Below are 21,844 nucleotides of genomic sequence, written 5' to 3' on the forward strand. Positions count from 1 at the left end.
AAATCTATATATATAAGCGTACAATTATTATTATTTATAAATCTATATGGAATATAAAATTTCCCTCAATCCATCTATCATCTGTGGTACAATTGTAATAATATATATTAATATTGTGTGATAAAATATAATGTGAAAATATAGTGATTATACTAGTATAAATATAATGTGAAAAACTAGTAATAACTAGTGCATAAGTGTGATAGTAATAGAAGTATCCCTTTGTTTGTGTACTAATTGTATTATGCAACCATCTAATGCAGATATAAATTGTGACTCTAAAGTGAATACATTACCAATATACATATATATATACATATACACATATACATATATATATATATATATATATATACATTTCATTTAGGATTTTTTTAGAAATGCATAACATTATAATCTTAGTGATATGTGTTTATTAATGTGAACAACACCTCTATATTTCTCTATATGTGCTTATAATTTGGTGTGTTTATGTGTGGAATAGATCAATAATGTAATCTTGAACTTCAGTGTAACAGGCCGATATAAACATTGAATATGGTCTAATATATCGTATATTATAAAATAATTAAATTACAGGAACTAACATACTGAATGTCTGTAAGGACATCAAAATAATAATATTATGATGTATATAACTGTACTGACAATCCTCCCCTAACTTGACTATTAATAATGATCTGTCTATAATCAAACCCCGTGTGATGTGTTTTGCTCTCAAAAGGCTGCAGAGTCTATCACTTCATTTAATCCCTCAGGGAACAGGGAACCAAATTTATGGATCCAATAAGTCTCTCTTTGACGTAGCTTATTGAATCTGTTATATCTATTGGAACAGGGTATTGTTTCCAAAGGTGTGATTCTAAAACTACAGGGTTCCCCATTGTGTTCTTGAATATAGTGTCTAGATACACTGTGTTTATCTGACTTCTTTATAACATTTCTATGATGTTCACTCCATCTAGTCCGTATATTGCGTGTAGTACGCCCCAGGTATTGTACCCCACAAATACAAGATAACACGTAAATTACAAATCTGGAGTTACAGTTGAGATGTTCTTTAATTTGAAATGTTTCCCCAGTTGTATGGGCTTTTATACTTTTAGCACCATGAGTTATAGAGTGACACATGTGGCATCTGGATTTTCCACACTTATATGTACCCCTGTTATTAGTACCAATACTACCCATGTTCCTAATGGCTTTTTTTGAAATTACCACCTTACTGGGGGCCAGAGATTGTTTTAAATTTGGAGCTCTCCTAAAAACTATACTGGGTTGACTATTTAGATTTCTCTTTAATATGGGGTCCCTCAATAAAATTGGCCAATGTTTCTGTAGTGTCTTCTTAATCATCTTATGATTAGAATTGAATTGGGTTACAAACAAAGGTTGTTCTATACCGTTGGGTTAAGAATTTTTAAACATTGCTCATTTAAAAACGATCCAGAATTAACTAAAAAATGGTATGAGATCCTTGATGAATCTTCCTTTAATTTGATTGACTTACTTATTGACCATAGACAAAAATTAGTAGACGCTCTAGCTATAGAAATTGATATAGTGCAAAAAGAACTAGAGCCTATGAAGGAGCACTCTGAATACCACAGATTAAACACAGAGACCATAAAGACGGTAGATGATTATCAAAATGAAATCATCAGAGTAAAAAATGGTAAATTTAAAAGGGATGAGGAGGATTATGCTGAAGGCATTGTATATTCCTATAATAAAAAAGGGCTTGAGAAGAGGGATAATAGTAATGGGTGGACGTTGGTACAGCACAATAGGAACAAAAATCCGAATAAAAATAGAAATCCATCCCCAAATTACAATGTAAATACACCGATACAACAACAAAGTCATTATGGTTCAAAAGAGGATTACCATATTAGAAATTCACAATATGGGAATCATAGGAAAAATAATAACCATCGATATAGTTATCAACATCATACATACAAGCCACACTCATATGACAATCAGGAGTATCCAAATCCAAATTACATACCACTACATAATAGGTTTGAGTCTCTTGAGGACAACACAAACAGAGAGAATTTTGGGAGACCCAATTCTAATATCCCACAAAATATGAATACTATGGGAAATAGTAACCAACAGAGAATAGAAACACCTTCCACATCTAATGCAGATTTTTTAGGGGTTCGCAATCTGGCCCCCTTGTGGAGAAGGAATATAGGCCCCCCAAAAACAACACATCAGCAACAACAACAAATAAAGAAAAGACCTTTTCCAAGCGGGGAAGACGAGGGAGAGGGCACTCCACAAAAAAAGAGCAACTACAGAAATTAAAGAAGGGAATATTTAATTTATCCTCCCACACACTATCTGACGATCAAATTAGAATATTGGGGAGAGGTTTATCTTTCTGTCCGCCAAATCCACATAAATTGTTTGATTTGTTTGTGGATATAAACAAATACACCAGGAAACTAGCCCTACAAAGGTATTTTGCTCTTAAGACACTTAAGAAGAAAGATATTATGGGTACTCCGATTCTCACTGACACTATGGATAGTCGCACACAAACGCTGTATGTAGAACCTGAGCTGTTAATAGAAGAATTATTTGAGGGATTTATTCATACCCCTCTAGCTCCTCCCTCTAATTTCAATCCCCCCAAGGATGATGTAACATATATAGATTTATTCCAGCAGTTAGTCATGGAAGACTTGGGTAAAATACCTAAATACCCTAAAGGCTATAAAAAACTTTGGCCTAATGAAGAAAGAGCCCTAAATTCGCTAGCCCAGAATCCATCCTTGGTCATAAGGCAGGCGGATAAGGGTGGCGGTATAGTCCTCCAAGACTATACCGACTATGTCAGTGAAGCAAGAAAAATCATTCACAATAGTGAGTACTATAGGAAATTAGACACAGATCCAACAAAGGTATTTTTGAAAAAACTTGTGCAGATTTTGGAATTTGGTAGTAGTGAGGGGATTTTAAATACAAAGGAGAGGAGATACCTTACCCCTATCCACCCTTCAGTACCCTACTACTACCATCTCCCAAAGGTGCACAAAGATCCTGTACGGCCCCCAGGGAGGCCTATTATTGCAGGTATCAATAGTTTGACTGATAAACTGTCGGAGTATATAGATAGTTATCTGCAAAGATATGTTCAGAATCTTCCATCCTTTATTCGGGATACAACTGATCTGATACACAAACTTGAGCAAATCAAATGTAATAAAGATGTAATTTGGGTTACTGCAGATGTCAGTGCCCTCTATTCAAATATATCCCATGAATTGGGGTTGTCTACGGTCAAACATTATTTGGAGGATGATGTGTTTATGCCAGATATACAGAAGGAATACTTGTTGGAATTAATTAATTTCATTTTGAAACACAATTATTTTAAATTTTTAGATGAGTTTTATCTTCAAATCAAAGGTACGGCCATGGGCACCAGGTTTGCCCCAAGTTTTGCAAATTTATTCATGGGTTACTTTGAGGAGAAATATATTTATAAATCCAATTGGTGGGGCAACCTGGTGTTCTATGGCCGATACATAGATGATCTTTTATTTGTTTTTAAGGGGACTATAGAAGAGGCACAACTGTTTACAACATATCTGAATGATAATGAGATGGGCATTCAGTTCACCTCCAATGTACAGCCAGATACTATTGAATATTTGGATTTGACTTTGACTTGGGATAAGGACTATAATGTTTGCACTAGCACTTATTTCAAAACAGTTGATTGCAATAATTTTTTACATTATAATAGCAATCACTTTGTACAATGGAAAAACAATATTCCATTCAGTCAATTTTGTCGTATTAAAAGAAATTGCAGCTCAGATGACAAATTTCATGAACAATCCCAAATTCTAATAGAACGATTTAAAGAAAAAGGGTACCCCTCAGAAATAATAAATAAGGGATACACCAAAGCATGTAGGATGGATAGATCCACTATACTAGACCCTCATAAGAAGAAGATACAGAAAAATAATCGAAAAAAATCCTCCAACGGTATAGAACAACCTTTGTTTGTAACCCAATTCAATTCTAATCATAAGATGATTAAGAAGACACTACAGAAACATTGGCCAATTTTATTGAGGGACCCCATATTAAAGAGAAATCTAAATAGTCAACCCAGTATAGTTTTTAGGAGAGCTCCAAATTTAAAACAATCTCTGGCCCCCAGTAAGGTGGTAATTTCAAAAAAAGCCATTAGGAACATGGGTAGTATTGGTACTAATAACAGGGGTACATATAAGTGTGGAAAATCCAGATGCCACATGTGTCACTCTATAACTCATGGTGCTAAAAGTATAAAAGCCCATACAACTGGGGAAACATTTCAAATTAAAGAACATCTCAACTGTAACTCCAGATTTGTAATTTACGTGTTATCTTGTATTTGTGGGGTACAATACCTGGGGCGTACTACACGCAATATACGGACTAGATGGAGTGAACATCATAGAAATGTTATAAAGAAGTCAGATAAACACAGTGTATCTAGACACTATATTCAAGAACACAATGGGGAACCCTGTAGTTTTAGAATCACACCTTTGGAAACAATACCCTGTTCCAATAGATATAACAGATTCAATAAGCTACGTCAAAGAGAGACTTATTGGATCCATAAATTTGGTTCCCTGTTCCCTGAGGGATTAAATGAAGTGATAGACTCTGCAGCCTTTTGAGAGCAAAACACATCACACGGGGTTTGATTATAGACAGATCATTATTAATAGTCAAGTTAGGGGAGGATTGTCAGTACAGTTATATACATCATAATATTATTATTTTGATGTCCTTACAGACATTCAGTATGTTAGTTCCTGTAATTTAATTATTTTATAATATACGATATATTAGACCATATTCAATGTTTATATCGGCCTGTTACACTGAAGTTCAAGATTACATTATTGATCTATTCCACACATAAACACACCAAATTATAAGCACATATAGAGAAATATAGAGGTGTTGTTCACATTAATAAACACATATCACTAAGATTATAATGTTATGCATTTCTAAAAAAATCCTAAATGAAATGTATATATATATATATATATATATATGTATATGTGTATATGTATATATATATATGTATATTGGTAATGTATTCACTTTAGAGTCACAATTTATATCTGCATTAGATGGTTGCATAATACAATTAGTACACAAACAAAGGGATACTTCTATTACTATCACACTTATGCACTAGTTATTACTAGTTTTTCACATTATATTTATACTAGTATAATCACTATATTTTCACATTATATTTTATCACACAATATTAATATATATTATTACAATTGTACCACAGATGATAGATGGATTGAGGGAAATTTTATATTCCATATAGATTTATAAATAATAATAATTGTACGCTTATATATATAGATTTTATACAAAATTCTTATTACACGTATTATTATATAAAATTTTTGTTACTTAGTATCCGGTGCACTATATATATCACTATCACATAAATTTGCCGGTCAGTGAAAATTTTACTGGCGAACTTTCTTCACTAAAAATACAGTGCATTTAATGTATCAAAATTATATAAATACAGTGGCCAGTGCAAATTGTACTAGCTGATTTATTGTCATAAAAATTATTTTAGGAGCCGGAACATTAAAATTGTTAGGTTTATATATTTTATTATATGTTCAGTTAAGCTTATATACAAACTATACCAAAAGTAATGGTTCAATCGTCGATTTGGTTGTACTTTGGAGGTGAAATATGTTTATATTGCTGAGATATATTAGGGTCGACAATCCGATTTCAGTGTTTTTAATGTGAACCATCATGTTTGCTTTTACAATCTTATAGAGGAGAATATTTACATGCTGAACAAAATATAGACTGGCTATACGACAATAGGTGAAAGAGCAATTGCAACAAGTGTTTCTTTGAATTTGTTTTTAAATATGTTTTAGTATGTGATTTGTTAAATGTAGGGACATTATGGATACATTATTTTATTGTATACCAAGTGAGAGTTGGTGGTTGTATGATAACAACTTTTGGGTATGAAAATGATATTCACTGATTGGATAGCCTACACACACCCCCTAGCAAAGGAAGGGGGAGGGTATAGTTTTGGTTTGGTAATGAGCGGCACTATATAGCCGGGCTAAAAATGTGTTTTTAATATGCCTGAGGAAACGGCTAAGTGAGCCGAGAAACGCGTAGCAAATTTTATTGTTACACATTGTCCACCCACTTGTATTGTAAGGATTTTGGTTTTACTAATGATTAAAGATTTGTTTTTCATCATCATTGTCTGCCATTCCTTGACAAGTGAGGTTCTCATTACCAAGCCGCTGCTAAGTGAAGTCTCAGTACACTGATTTACTGTGAGGCGCCAGTGGATCTGTCATTATCCACACCTGCGAGGAGAGAGCATACCGGAGAGAGCAAGCTGGTTTGCTCTGATAACCAGTCCGTTCCCACAAGCACACTGGTGTGCTCTGCAAAAGTGTGAGTACCCTGGAAATTGAATACTGCTGTGTGAAATATATTGGGTCTGTGGATACACACAATGGTCGATCTTGTTTGTGTTTAAATCCTACACAGATTGGCTTCGTTTTGGAAAAAGAAGGATCCTGATTCTGAATCAGGGAGAGTCCACTGCCGACAGTCAAGAAAAAATTTTGAACTTATGTGTCCAATTATAAGACTATACATTTTCTAGTGGACTTTTAAACTGGGACATTTTATTTAATGAGGTACCATTATCCATTACTATATACCATTGTTCATTTGTTTTTAAAAAATCTTTTTAAATTGGGTATACACAATTTTTAATCATATTAGCGCCCTCTGGTGTTACATGCACTTGTTATAGGAGTCTGATTCACTTCACTTTCATAGTATATGTGTTGAGAGGTGCAGCTGTAGTTTTATTATATATATCAGACTGTTAATTATCATTTGTCTGTAAAGGGTTTTTTATATATTTTTATCGTGTGAAGCCCATATTCATATGGGTTTCTTTGACTAGAGATATTCCTTCTAATTGCACTTTAGCGCCCTCTAGTGATTGTACATCACACATATTTGATCTGAATTTACACAGCTTGATGATTGCTTTGTTTTTTAGAGGTGCAGCTTTCCATTTTTAGTGTGATAGTTTATCTTTATATATCAGTAGGGCTACTTGGTCCCACTTTGGATCAGTATACTCGATATATATTTAATAATTGTCACAATAGTAGGCGGGTTTAAGAATAGGAACCCAATATGTTATCTGCTCAGGAGAGAACTAATAGAAGAAACTCTTTCAATCCTCCCTCCGGAGCAGAGGGGGATAATCCAGGCCCACTAGTGATAAAAAGCATTGACACTTTATTCTCCAAATTAGGGGAGTTACTCAAAAATGAACATAGACATTGGTGGGATTTGGATTGCCTTAAAAAATATAAAGAGAAAAGGCAGATCCCAAGAGGGTTAAGAATTTTTAAACATTGCTCATTTAAAAACGATCCAGAATTAACTAAAAAATGGTATGAGATCCTTGATGAATCTTCCTTTAATTTGATTGACTTACTTATTGACCATAGACAAAAATTAGTAGACGCTCTAGCTATAGAAATTGATATAGTGCAAAAAGAACTAGAGCCTATGAAGGAGCACTCTGAATACCACAGATTAAACACAGAGACCATAAAGACGGTAGATGATTATCAAAATGAAATCATCAGAGTAAAAAATGGTAAATTTAAAAGGGATGAGGAGGATTATGCTGAAGGCATTGTATATTCCTATAATAAAAAAGGGCTTGAGAAGAGGGATAATAGTAATGGGTGGACGTTGGTACAGCACAATAGGAACAAAAATCCGAATAAAAATAGAAATCCATCCCCAAATTACAATGTAAATACACCGATACAACAACAAAGTCATTATGGTTCAAAAGAGGATTACCATATTAGAAATTCACAATATGGGAATCATAGGAAAAATAATAACCATCGATATAGTTATCAACATCATACATACAAGCCACACTCATATGACAATCAGGAGTATCCAAATCCAAATTACATACCACTACATAATAGGTTTGAGTCTCTTGAGGACAACACAAACAGAGAGAATTTTGGGAGACCCAATTCTAATATCCCACAAAATATGAATACTATGGGAAATAGTAACCAACAGAGAATAGAAACACCTTCCACATCTAATGCAGATTTTTTAGGGGTTCGCAATCTGGCCCCCTTGTGGAGAAGGAATATAGGCCCCCCAAAAACAACACATCAGCAACAACAACAAATAAAGAAAAGACCTTTTCCAAGCGGGGAAGACGAGGGAGAGGGCACTCCACAAAAAAAGAGCAACTACAGAAATTAAAGAAGGGAATATTTAATTTATCCTCCCACACACTATCTGACGATCAAATTAGAATATTGGGGAGAGGTTTATCTTTCTGTCCGCCAAATCCACATAAATTGTTTGATTTGTTTGTGGATATAAACAAATACACCAGGAAACTAGCCCTACAAAGGTATTTTGCTCTTAAGACACTTAAGAAGAAAGATATTATGGGTACTCCGATTCTCACTGACACTATGGATAGTCGCACACAAACGCTGTATGTAGAACCTGAGCTGTTAATAGAAGAATTATTTGAGGGATTTATTCATACCCCTCTAGCTCCTCCCTCTAATTTCAATCCCCCCAAGGATGATGTAACATATATAGATTTATTCCAGCAGTTAGTCATGGAAGACTTGGGTAAAATACCTAAATACCCTAAAGGCTATAAAAAACTTTGGCCTAATGAAGAAAGAGCCCTAAATTCGCTAGCCCAGAATCCATCCTTGGTCATAAGGCAGGCGGATAAGGGTGGCGGTATAGTCCTCCAAGACTATACCGACTATGTCAGTGAAGCAAGAAAAATCATTCACAATAGTGAGTACTATAGGAAATTAGACACAGATCCAACAAAGGTATTTTTGAAAAAACTTGTGCAGATTTTGGAATTTGGTAGTAGTGAGGGGATTTTAAATACAAAGGAGAGGAGATACCTTACCCCTATCCACCCTTCAGTACCCTACTACTACCATCTCCCAAAGGTGCACAAAGATCCTGTACGGCCCCCAGGGAGGCCTATTATTGCAGGTATCAATAGTTTGACTGATAAACTGTCGGAGTATATAGATAGTTATCTGCAAAGATATGTTCAGAATCTTCCATCCTTTATTCGGGATACAACTGATCTGATACACAAACTTGAGCAAATCAAATGTAATAAAGATGTAATTTGGGTTACTGCAGATGTCAGTGCCCTCTATTCAAATATATCCCATGAATTGGGGTTGTCTACGGTCAAACATTATTTGGAGGATGATGTGTTTATGCCAGATATACAGAAGGAATACTTGTTGGAATTAATTAATTTCATTTTGAAACACAATTATTTTAAATTTTTAGATGAGTTTTATCTTCAAATCAAAGGTACGGCCATGGGCACCAGGTTTGCCCCAAGTTTTGCAAATTTATTCATGGGTTACTTTGAGGAGAAATATATTTATAAATCCAATTGGTGGGGCAACCTGGTGTTCTATGGCCGATACATAGATGATCTTTTATTTGTTTTTAAGGGGACTATAGAAGAGGCACAACTGTTTACAACATATCTGAATGATAATGAGATGGGCATTCAGTTCACCTCCAATGTACAGCCAGATACTATTGAATATTTGGATTTGACTTTGACTTGGGATAAGGACTATAATGTTTGCACTAGCACTTATTTCAAAACAGTTGATTGCAATAATTTTTTACATTATAATAGCAATCACTTTGTACAATGGAAAAACAATATTCCATTCAGTCAATTTTGTCGTATTAAAAGAAATTGCAGCTCAGATGACAAATTTCATGAACAATCCCAAATTCTAATAGAACGATTTAAAGAAAAAGGGTACCCCTCAGAAATAATAAATAAGGGATACACCAAAGCATGTAGGATGGATAGATCCACTATACTAGACCCTCATAAGAAGAAGATACAGAAAAATAATCGAAAAAAATCCTCCAACGGTATAGAACAACCTTTGTTTGTAACCCAATTCAATTCTAATCATAAGATGATTAAGAAGACACTACAGAAACATTGGCCAATTTTATTGAGGGACCCCATATTAAAGAGAAATCTAAATAGTCAACCCAGTATAGTTTTTAGGAGAGCTCCAAATTTAAAACAATCTCTGGCCCCCAGTAAGGTGGTAATTTCAAAAAAAGCCATTAGGAACATGGGTAGTATTGGTACTAATAACAGGGGTACATATAAGTGTGGAAAATCCAGATGCCACATGTGTCACTCTATAACTCATGGTGCTAAAAGTATAAAAGCCCATACAACTGGGGAAACATTTCAAATTAAAGAACATCTCAACTGTAACTCCAGATTTGTAATTTACGTGTTATCTTGTATTTGTGGGGTACAATACCTGGGGCGTACTACACGCAATATACGGACTAGATGGAGTGAACATCATAGAAATGTTATAAAGAAGTCAGATAAACACAGTGTATCTAGACACTATATTCAAGAACACAATGGGGAACCCTGTAGTTTTAGAATCACACCTTTGGAAACAATACCCTGTTCCAATAGATATAACAGATTCAATAAGCTACGTCAAAGAGAGACTTATTGGATCCATAAATTTGGTTCCCTGTTCCCTGAGGGATTAAATGAAGTGATAGACTCTGCAGCCTTTTGAGAGCAAAACACATCACACGGGGTTTGATTATAGACAGATCATTATTAATAGTCAAGTTAGGGGAGGATTGTCAGTACAGTTATATACATCATAATATTATTATTTTGATGTCCTTACAGACATTCAGTATGTTAGTTCCTGTAATTTAATTATTTTATAATATACGATATATTAGACCATATTCAATGTTTATATCGGCCTGTTACACTGAAGTTCAAGATTACATTATTGATCTATTCCACACATAAACACACCAAATTATAAGCACATATAGAGAAATATAGAGGTGTTGTTCACATTAATAAACACATATCACTAAGATTATAATGTTATGCATTTCTAAAAAAATCCTAAATGAAATGTATATATATATATATATATATATATGTATATGTGTATATGTATATATATATGTATATTGGTAATGTATTCACTTTAGAGTCACAATTTATATCTGCATTAGATGGTTGCATAATACAATTAGTACACAAACAAAGGGATACTTCTATTACTATCACACTTATGCACTAGTTATTACTAGTTTTTCACATTATATTTATACTAGTATAATCACTATATTTTCACATTATATTTTATCACACAATATTAATATATATTATTACAATTGTACCACAGATGATAGATGGATTGAGGGAAATTTTATATTCCATATAGATTTATAAATAATAATAATTGTACGCTTATATATATAGATTTTATACAAAATTCTTATTACACGTATTATTATATAAAATTTTTGTTACTTAGTATCCGGTGCACTATATATATCACTATCACATAAATTTGCCGGTCAGTGAAAATTTTACTGGCGAACTTTCTTCACTAAAAATACAGTGCATTTAATGTATCAAAATTATATAAATACAGTGGCCAGTGCAAATTGTACTAGCTGATTTATTGTCATAAAAATTATTTTAGGAGCCGGAACATTAAAATTGTTAGGTTTATATATTTTATTATATGTTCAGTTAAGCTTATATACAAACTATACCAAAAGTAATGGTTCAATCGTCGATTTGGTTGTACTTTGGAGGTGAAATATGTTTATATTGCTGAGATATATTAGGGTCGACAATCCGATTTCAGTGTTTTTAATGTGAACCATCATGTTTGCTTTTACAATCTTATAGAGGAGAATATTTACATGCTGAACAAAATATAGACTGGCTATACGACAATAGGTGAAAGAGCAATTGCAACAAGTGTTTCTTTGAATTTGTTTTTAAATATGTTTTAGTATGTGATTTGTTAAATGTAGGGACATTATGGATACATTATTTTATTGTATACCAAGTGAGAGTTGGTGGTTGTATGATAACAACTTTTGGGTATGAAAATGATATTCACTGATTGGATAGCCTACACACACCCCCTAGCAAAGGAAGGGGGAGGGTATAGTTTTGGTTTGGTAATGAGCGGCACTATATAGCCGGGCTAAAAATGTGTTTTTAATATGCCTGAGGAAACGGCTAAGTGAGCCGAGAAACGCGTAGCAAATTTTATTGTTACACATTGTCCACCCACTTGTATTGTAAGGATTTTGGTTTTACTAATGATTAAAGATTTGTTTTTCATCATCATTGTCTGCCATTCCTTGACAAGTGAGGTTCTCATTACCAAGCCGCTGCTAAGTGAAGTCTCAGTACACTGATTTACTGTGAGGCGCCAGTGGATCTGTCATTATCCACACCTGCGAGGAGAGAGCATACCGGAGAGAGCAAGCTGGTTTGCTCTGATAACCAGTCCGTTCCCACAAGCACACTGGTGTGCTCTGCAAAAGTGTGAGTACCCTGGAAATTGAATACTGCTGTGTGAAATATATTGGGTCTGTGGATACACACAATGGTCGATCTTGTTTGTGTTTAAATCCTACACAGATTGGCTTCGTTTTGGAAAAAGAAGGATCCTGATTCTGAATCAGGGAGAGTCCACTGCCGACAGTCAAGAAAAAATTTTGAACTTATGTGTCCAATTATAAGACTATACATTTTCTAGTGGACTTTTAAACTGGGACATTTTATTTAATGAGGTACCATTATCCATTACTATATACCATTGTTCATTTGTTTTTAAAAAATCTTTTTAAATTGGGTATACACAATTTTTAATCATATTAGCGCCCTCTGGTGTTACATGCACTTGTTATAGGAGTCTGATTCACTTCACTTTCATAGTATATGTGTTGAGAGGTGCAGCTGTAGTTTTATTATATATATCAGACTGTTAATTATCATTTGTCTGTAAAGGGTTTTTTATATATTTTTATCGTGTGAAGCCCATATTCATATGGGTTTCTTTGACTAGAGATATTCCTTCTAATTGCACTTTAGCGCCCTCTAGTGATTGTACATCACACATATTTGATCTTAATTCGTATTAAGCCTGTCATTAAGTCAATTTCTCCTCCTTGGAGTCTTAATTTGATTCTGAAGGCTTTACGGGCTCCTCCATTTGAACCTATGCATTCTTTAGACATGAAACTACTTTCTTGGAAAGTGTTGTTTCTTTTGGCCATCTCTTCTGCTAGAAGAGTTTCTGAGTTATCTGCTCTTTCTTGTGAGTCTCCTTTTCTGATTTTTCATCAGGATAAGGCAGTTTTGCGGACTTCTTTTCAATTTTTACCTAAGGTTGTGAATTCTAACAACATTAGTAGAGAAATTGTTGTCCCTTCCTTATGTCCTAATCCTAAGAATTCTTTGGAGAGATCCTTACATTCTTTGGATGTGGTAAGAGCTTTGAAATATTATCTGGAGGCTACTAAAGATTTCAGGAAGACTTCCAGTCTATTTGTTTTATTTTCTGGTCCTAGGAAAGGTCAGAAGGCTTCTGCTATTTCCTTGGCTTCTTGGATGAAACTTTTGATACATCAAGCTTATTTGGAGTCGGGTCAGGCCCCGCCTCAGAGAATTACAGCTCATTCTACTAGATCGGTCTCCACTTCGTGGGCTTTTAAGAATGAAGCTTCAGTTGATCAGATTTGCAAAGCGGCAACTTGGTCCTCTTTGCATACATTTACTAAATTCTACCGTTTTGATGTATTTGTTTCTTTGGAAGCAGTTTTTGGTAGAAAAGTTCTTCAGGCAACTGTTTCAGTTTGATTCTTCTGCTTTTGATTTAATTTTTTTTCTTTCAAAAATGAAAATAAACTTTTGGGTTGTGGATTAATTTTTTCAGCGGAATATGGCTGTTTTTATTTTTATTCCCTCCCTCTCTAGTGACTCTTGAGTGGAAGATCCACATCTTGGGTATTGATAGAGGACCAAAATCAGCATGGTTTAGAGGACCAAAATCAGCATGGTTTTACTTCAGGGAGATCATGTCAGACTAATCTAATTGACTTCTTTGATTATGTAACAAAAGTATTAGACAAGGGAGGAGCAGTTGATGTAGCATATCTAGATTTCAGCAAAGCATTTGACACCGTCCCACACAATAAACTTATTCACAAACTATATCTCCTTGGTCTAGATTCAAAAATTGTGAACTGGGTGGAATGCTGGCTTAAGGACAGAAAACAAAGTGTCTTAGTAAATGGAGTTCATTCAGCAGAGGGGGCTGTTACTAGTGGTGTTCCTCAGGGGTCAGTTCTGGGGCCTGTTTTGTTTAACATATTTATCTGCGATATCAGCAAAGGGCTACAGGGGAAAGTATGTCTCTTTGCAGACGATACAAAAATTTGCAACAGAGTGGATGTTCCAGGGGGGGGTAGACAAAATGAGAAGTGATATACAACAATTGGAGGATTGGACAAACGACTGGGATCTAAAGTTTAACACAGCAAAGTGTAAAATAATGCATTTAGGGAAGAAAAATCCAAATGTTAATTACAGACTCAATGACACTTTACTGACTGTTACAGACGAGGAACAGGACTTGGGAATTATTATTTCAGATGATTTAAAACTTAGTAAACAATGTAGTAAGGCAGCGAGTAAGGCTAGCAGAATGCTTGGATGTATTGGTAGAGGTATTTGCAGCAGAAATAGTAAGGTTCTTATGCCACTTTATAGATCATTAGTTAGGCCTCATCTTGAGTATTGTGTGCAGTTCTGGAGGCCATATCTTCAGAAGGATATTAACAAACTTGAATCTGTGCAAAGGAGGGCTACCAAAATGGTACATGGTCTAAAAAATAAAACTTACCAGGATAGGCTCAATGACCTAAATATGTATAGCTTAGAGGAGAGAAGGGAAAGAGGTGATATGATAGCAACTTTCAAGTACATTAAAGGGTTTAGTAAAACTGAGGCTGTGGGTATTTTACATAAAATGGAAAATTCAAGAACAAGGGGTCATGAGCTCAAGCTAAAGGGTAGTAGATTCAGGAGTAATTTGAGGAAGCACTTCTTTACAGAAAGAGTGATTGATTTATGGAATAAACTTCCTCAAGAGGTAGTAGCAACAAACACTGTGGGGGACTTTAAAAATGCATGGGACAAGCATAGGGCTATCCTACGAACTAGATAAGTTTATACTGTTAGGTAAGGTGGGGCAGACTTGCTGGGCCTATGGCTCTTATCTGCCGTCAATATCTATGTTTCTATGTTTCTATGATATCCCATATAACACTAGCTCATGGACTCTTGCCAATATGAAATAAATGAATTTATCAGGTAAGTTCTTACATAAATTATTTTTTTTTGAGCATGAAACAGCAGTATTTGCAGCAATGTTATACAAGCAACGTGTAGAGAGAAGCTGCAGCACGAAGCACCCACAGCTCTGCCTTCATTTCTACAACTCACACATAATGAATGGATGTCTGCTACCTGAAGATTGATGTTCTATCAGTTTGTGCTCAGATACACTGCTGTTGCATAGTTCTCAAGAGATGTTCATGTTCCTAAGCTTAGCTCAGTATGATTTCATGGATTAGAAAATGACAGGTTTCCTGGCTGGAAACATTGTCTACTCGCTGCTTATTTTGGCTGTAAGAGTTCTTTCCTAAACAGGAGAATCCTGATGTAAACTGCACCTAGAGGTATATAGCAGCACCTCTCTGATGAGGCTCATAAGGGTGAAACATGAATTTGTTGGCTATTTCGCTTGTTGAGGGTGGTTGTCTGGAATTTAAGGGTTGGACTGTACTTTTTGATGGGATTCTATCAATATCTGGAAAGGTCTCTTTTTCTGAAAGCACTAATAAACTGTAAGAAATGACACCCTGAGTGAGAATCATACAAAAGAATAAACTCTCTTCTTGAGCATTGTTAAATCGCACTTGAGTGGCACTAACATTCTGTTCATTTTGCTCCTTGTTTACAGGCTCTCGGCTTGACTCAAAGGATTAGAAATGAGACAGAAACCGAGACAATTGTGTATGAAAAGGATGGAGAGGTGACCACTTGTAATTAAAGTCTCCTTTCTTCCTGTGATTTTGAACTCAAGCTTTGTCTTCACACTCTGTCAAATCTCTAAGTCTTCATTGTTATTATTTCTTTTTCATTCACATATCAATCTCGGTCTGCTCTTGCTCATTAATGCGCCTCTTTTTTTATTTTTGTTTCTTATTTTCTCCACCTTACTCGGTCCCCTTTTTTCCTCCGTCAACAGTTGCGGCTACTCTTGCAGTGTAAAAGGTTTGAGCATGAAAATGTAAATATATTACAAGAGAACAGTGGACAATGGGTAAGAAATAATGATTTGTGCTAGATTTAGCCTCCCTGTGACCCTGTATGTCAGTCCCCTTTTAAAGGGACATTAAACACTAAATACATGCTAGATAGAATGATGCATTCAAAGAAAAGATTAGTCCTTGACTAACATGTAGATGTATTTTTTAAAGTTTCATTAGTTGTTTAAAAAGTGACAAAATAAGTGTAAAGTTTTAGTGTCTATAAAACACAGGGAGCTGCCATGTTGTAACTTGTGTTACCTTCTCTGCTGTGGCCAATTAGGGACAGTTATAAATAGGTCACTAGAGTGTGCAGCCAATGGTTGTGCTGGATTTAACAGTGTTCTGCACTTCCATTTCTAACAGGAACTGAAAAACTCAAAATTTCAGAATGGAATTACAGGCAAAGAGGACAAAATAAATAATGAAAGTATATTGCAGAGTTGTTTTATTATATACAATTTATCATTTTATATTACCATCTCAAAGTGTTTAATGTCCCTTTAAGAACACATCCCAAGGATAAAAAACATAGCCCTGACTATGAATCGGTTAAAGAGTATCTTAGAGGAGTTTGAGAATTGTAGCTGTTCTGCTTAGGATGGTGGCCTATCCAGGAAGCCAATGGAATAACAGAACAACGGGGCAGCCAGTCTATTGTAAAGTCTGTATTTTCTGGTCTGTACGTATTTTAAAAACATGTGGTAGTGATATTTAAAAAGAGAAGTTTAGAGGGCTTGTTATAATATATTGTGCTGGACCTGTGAGTATGAGTAGGTAATGACAGATAACTATAGGTATAAGTGGTTAGTTGGTGTTGGATTAGGAAACAAAGGCTGCCATGCATGATTTGTACAGCAATGCATTAAATATGGCTACCAACTGAATACTGTATTTTCTCTTGACGATGGTGGTGCTTTACAGCACTGTGTGTGGTGGTAGCGAAAAAGAAAGATCAAAAAGAGAGATTATATATTATTCAGTATATATATATATATATATATATATATATATATATATATATATATATTATTATTTTTTTCTCATGAGCTTGTAATCTAAATCAAATCTTTTATTACAGACTTAGAATCTTGCAGTGTTTTTACAGAAAACAAATAAGCATATAATTATGTAACATAACACAACCACACTCTTACAACATTTTAATTTGTAATTTTCAAAATACAAGCACATAAAAAAGGGGCGTTACTTCTGCCTGACCCTGTATATGTATATATTGTGTATATTTATTTATATATATATATATATATATATATATATATATATATATATATATATTGTGTGTGTGAAAACTCCTGCCCACACACAATAATATATGATACTTCGATTTCATTAACAAATTTCTTTAAAATTTAGAAGTTTTGTGGACATTATCATGAAATAATTTAAAAATAAATAAATAATCGAAACAAAACGTGGTAGTAGCTAAGATATAAATGTTTAAGGCATTTATCCACCCTGTGTGCTAGAGATGTTTTTTAAATTTTGTGCATGATTAATGGAAAATGTAATGCAAAGTCAATGTTTCCTAAATATCTATATTTTTAAACAATAAAAATTCTGGAGTTGACTGTCCCTTTAACAACACAACAAAATGAGGCTAGCGGGTACTTCCAGGTCAGCACTATTATTTTGACTATCACATGGTGCTCCTTATTTCAATTGTGGGAGCTCACTCTTTCAAATGTGGGGTCTTATCCTATTATAATAGAGGGGGAGAGAGAGAAAAAGAGAGGGGGAGAGAGAGAAAAAGAGAGGGGGAGAGAGAGAAAAAGAGAGGGGAGAGAGAGAAAAAGAGAGGGGGAGAGAGAGAAAAAGAGAGGGGGAGAGAGAGAAAAAGAGAGGGGGAGAGAGAGAAAAAGAGAGGGGGAGAGAGAGAAAAAGAGAGGGGGAGAGAGAGAAAAAGAGAGGGGGGGGAGAGAGAAAAAGAGAGGGGGGAGAGAGAAAAAGAGAGGGGGAGAGAGAAAAAGAGAGTGGGAGAGAGAGAAAAAGAGAGGGGGAGAGAGAGAAAAAGAGAGGGGGAGAGAGAGAAAAAGAGAGGGGGAGAGAGAGAAAAAGAGAGGGGGAGAGAGAGAAAAAGAGAGGGGGGAGAGAGAGAAAAAGAGAGGGGGGAGAGAGAGAAAAAGAGAGGGGGAGAGAGAGAAAAAGAGAGGGGGAGAGAGAGAAAAAGAGAGGGGGAGAGAGAGAAAAAGAGAGGGGGAGAGAGAGAAAAAGAGAGGGGGAGAGAGAGAAAAAGAGAGGGGGAGAGAGAGAAAAAGAGAGGGGGAGAGAGAAAAAGAGAGGGGAGAGAGAGGGGGAGAGAGCGAAAAATAGAGGCGGAGAGAGAGAAAAAGAGAGGGGGAGAGAGAAAAAGAGAGGGGGAGAGAGAAAAAGAGAGGGAAAAGAGAGGGGGAGAGAGAAAATGAGAGGGGGGGGGGAGAGAGAAAGAGAGAGAGCAATAGAGAGGGGGGGAGAGAGACAGAGCAATAGAGAGGGGGGGAGAGAGACAGAGCAAAAGAGAGGGGGGGAGAGAGACAGAGCAAAAGAGAGGGGGGAAGAGAGAGAGCAAAAGAGAGGGATGGAGAGAGAGAGCAAAAGAGAGGGATGGAGAGACAGAGCAAAAGAGAGGGGGGAGAGAGAGAACGCAAAAGAGAGGGGGGAGAGAGAGAACGCAAAAGAGAGGGGGGAGAGAGAGAGCGCAAAAGGGGGGGAGAGAACGCAAAAGAGAGGGGAGAGAGAGCGCAAAAGAGAGGGGGAGAGAGAGCAATGGAGAGAGAGAGCAAAAGAGAGGGGGGAGAGAGAGCAAAAGAGAGGGATGGAGAGACAGAGCAAAAGAGAGGGATGGAGAGACAGAGCAAAAGAGAGGGATGGAGAGACAGAGCAAAAGAGAGGGATGGAGAGACAGAGCGCAAAAGAGAGGGGGAGAGAGAGAGCGCAAAAGAGAGGGGGGAGAGAGAGAGCGCAAAAGAGAGGGGGAGATCTCAAAAGAGGGGGGGAGAGAGAACGCAAAAGAGAGGGGGGAGAGAGAGCGTAAAAGAGGGGGGATAGAGAGTGCAAAAGAAAGGGGGAGAGAGAGCAATAGAGAGGGATGGAGAGACAGAGCAAAAGAGAGGGGGGAGAGAGAGAGAGAGCAAAAAAAAAATTTTTTTCTCATGAGCTTGTAATCTAAATCAAATCTTTTATTACAGACTTAGAATCTTGCAGTGTTTTTACAGAAAACAAATAAGCATATAATTATGTAACATAACACAACCACACTCTTACAACATTTTAATTTGTAATTTTCAAAATACAAGCACATAAAAAAGGGGCGTTACTTCTGCCTGACCCTGTATATGTATATATTGTGTATATTTATTTATATATATATATATATATATATATATATATATATATATATATATATATATATATAGTGTGTGTGAAAACTCCTGCCCACACACAATAATATATGATACTTCGATTTCATTAACAAATTTCTTTAAAATTTAGAAGTTTTGTGGACATTATCATGAAATAATTTAAAAATAAATAAATAATCGAAACAAAACGTGGTAGTAGCTAAGATATAAATGTTTAAGGCATTTATCCACCCTGTGTGCTAGAGATGTTTTTTAAATTTTGTGCATGATTAATGGAAAATGTAATGCAAAGTCAATGTTTCCTAAATATCTATATTTTTAAACAATAAAAATTCTGGAGTTGACTGTCCCTTTAACAACACAACAACGGTTACTTCCAGGTCAGCACTATTATTTTGACTATCACATGGTGCTCCTTATTTCAATTGTGGGAGCTCACTCTTTCAAATGTGGGGTCTTATCCTATTATAATAGAGGGGGAGAGAGAGAAAAAGAGAGGGGGAGAGAGAGAAAAAGAGAGGGGGAGAGAGAGAAAAAGAGAGGGGGAGAGAGAGAAAAAGAGAGGGGAGAGAGAAAAAGAGAGGGGGAGAGAGAGAAAAAGAGAGGGGGAGAGAGAGAAAAAGAGAGGGGGAGAGAGAGAAAAAGAGAGGGGGAGAGAGAGAAAAAGAGAGGGGGAGAGAGAGAAAAAGAGAGGGGGAGAGAGAGAAAAAGAGAGGGGGAGAGAGAGAAAAAGAGAGGGGGAGAGAGAGAAAAAGAGAGGGGGAGAGAGAGAAAAAGAGAGGGGGGAGAGAGAGAAAGAGAGGGGCAGAGAGAGAAAAAGAGAGGGGCAGAGAGAAAAAGAGAGGGGGAGAGAGAAAAAGAGAGGGGGGAGAGAGAGAAAAAGAGAGGGGGAGAGAGAAAAAGAGAGGGAAAAGAGAGAGGGAGAGAGAAAAAGAGAGGGGGGGAGAGAGAAAAAGAGAGGGGGAGAGAGAAAGAGAGAGAGCAATAGAGAGGGGGGGAGAGAGACAGAGCAAAAGAGAGGGGGGGAGAGAGAGAGCAAAAGAGAGGGATGGAGAGAGAGAGCAATAGAGAGGGATGGAGAGACAGAGCAAAAGAGAGGGGGGAGAGAGAGAACGCAAAAGAGAGGGGGGAGAGAGCGCAAAAGAGAGGGGGGAGAGAGAGAGCGCAAAAGGGGGGGAGAGAACGCAAAAGAGAGGGGGGAGAGAGCGCAAAAGAGAGGGGGAGAGAGCAATGGAGAGAGAGAGCTAAAGAGAGGGGGGAGAGAGAGCAAAAGAGAGGGATGGAGAGACAGAGCAAAAGAGAGGGATGGAGAGACAGAGCAAAAGAGAGGGATGGAGAGACAGAGCGCAAAAGAGAGGGATGGAGAGACAGAGCGCAAAAGAGAGGGGGAGAGAGAGAGCGCAAAAGAGAGGGGGGAGAGAGAGCGCAAAAAAGAGGGGGAGATCTCAAAAGAGGGGGGGGGAGAGAGAACGCAAAAGAGAGGGGGGAGAGAGAGCGTAAAAGAGGGGGGATAGAGAGTGCAAAAGAAAGGGGGAGAGAGAGCAATAGAGAGGGATGGAGAGACAGAACAAAAGAGAGGGGGGAGAGAGAGAGAGCAAAAGAGAGGGATGGAGAGAGAGAGCAAAAAAAGGAGGGAGAGACAGAGCAAAAGAGAGGGGGGAGAGAGAGAACGCAAGAGAGAGAGGGGGAGAGAGAGAACGCAAAAGAGAGGGGGAGAGAGAGAACGCAAAAGAGAGGGGGAGAGAGAGAACGCAAAAGAGAGGGGGAGAGAGAACGCAAAAGAGAGGGGGAGAGAGAACGCAAAAGAGAGGGGGAGAGAGAACGCAAAAGGGAGGGGGGAGAGAGAGCGTAAAAGAGAGGGGGGAGAGAGAGCGCAAAAGAGAGGGGGAGACAGCGTGCAAAAGAGTGGGGGAGAGAGAGAACGTAAAAGAGAGGGGGGAGAGAGCGCAAAAGAGAGGGGGGAGAGAGGGAGCAAAAGAGAGGGGGGGAGAGAGCGCAAAAGAGGGGGGAAGAGAGCACGCAAAAGAGGGGGGGAGAGAGCATGCAAAAGAGGGGGTGAGAGAGAGCGCAAAAGAGAGGGGGAGAGAGCG

At 36.8% G+C, this 21,844-nt stretch overlaps 1 protein-coding gene across 1 annotated transcript in view; it reads left to right on the forward strand.

Annotated features, from left to right (window-relative positions):
• The window catches only part of LOC128663591 (inositol polyphosphate-5-phosphatase A), a 142,795-nt gene that overhangs the window by 92,435 nt on the left and 28,516 nt on the right, over positions 1–21,844 (forward strand). Inside the window, exons 10-11 of the mRNA XM_053717991.1 lie at positions 16,044–16,115; positions 16,332–16,406. Of these exons, the coding sequence (XP_053573966.1) occupies positions 16,044–16,115; positions 16,332–16,406 (147 nt within the window). The remainder of the gene's footprint in view (positions 1–16,043; positions 16,116–16,331; positions 16,407–21,844) is intronic.

The sequence above is a fragment of the Bombina bombina genome, chromosome 6, assembly GCF_027579735.1.
Source record: "Bombina bombina isolate aBomBom1 chromosome 6, aBomBom1.pri, whole genome shotgun sequence".
NCBI lineage: Eukaryota > Metazoa > Chordata > Amphibia > Anura > Bombinatoridae > Bombina > Bombina bombina.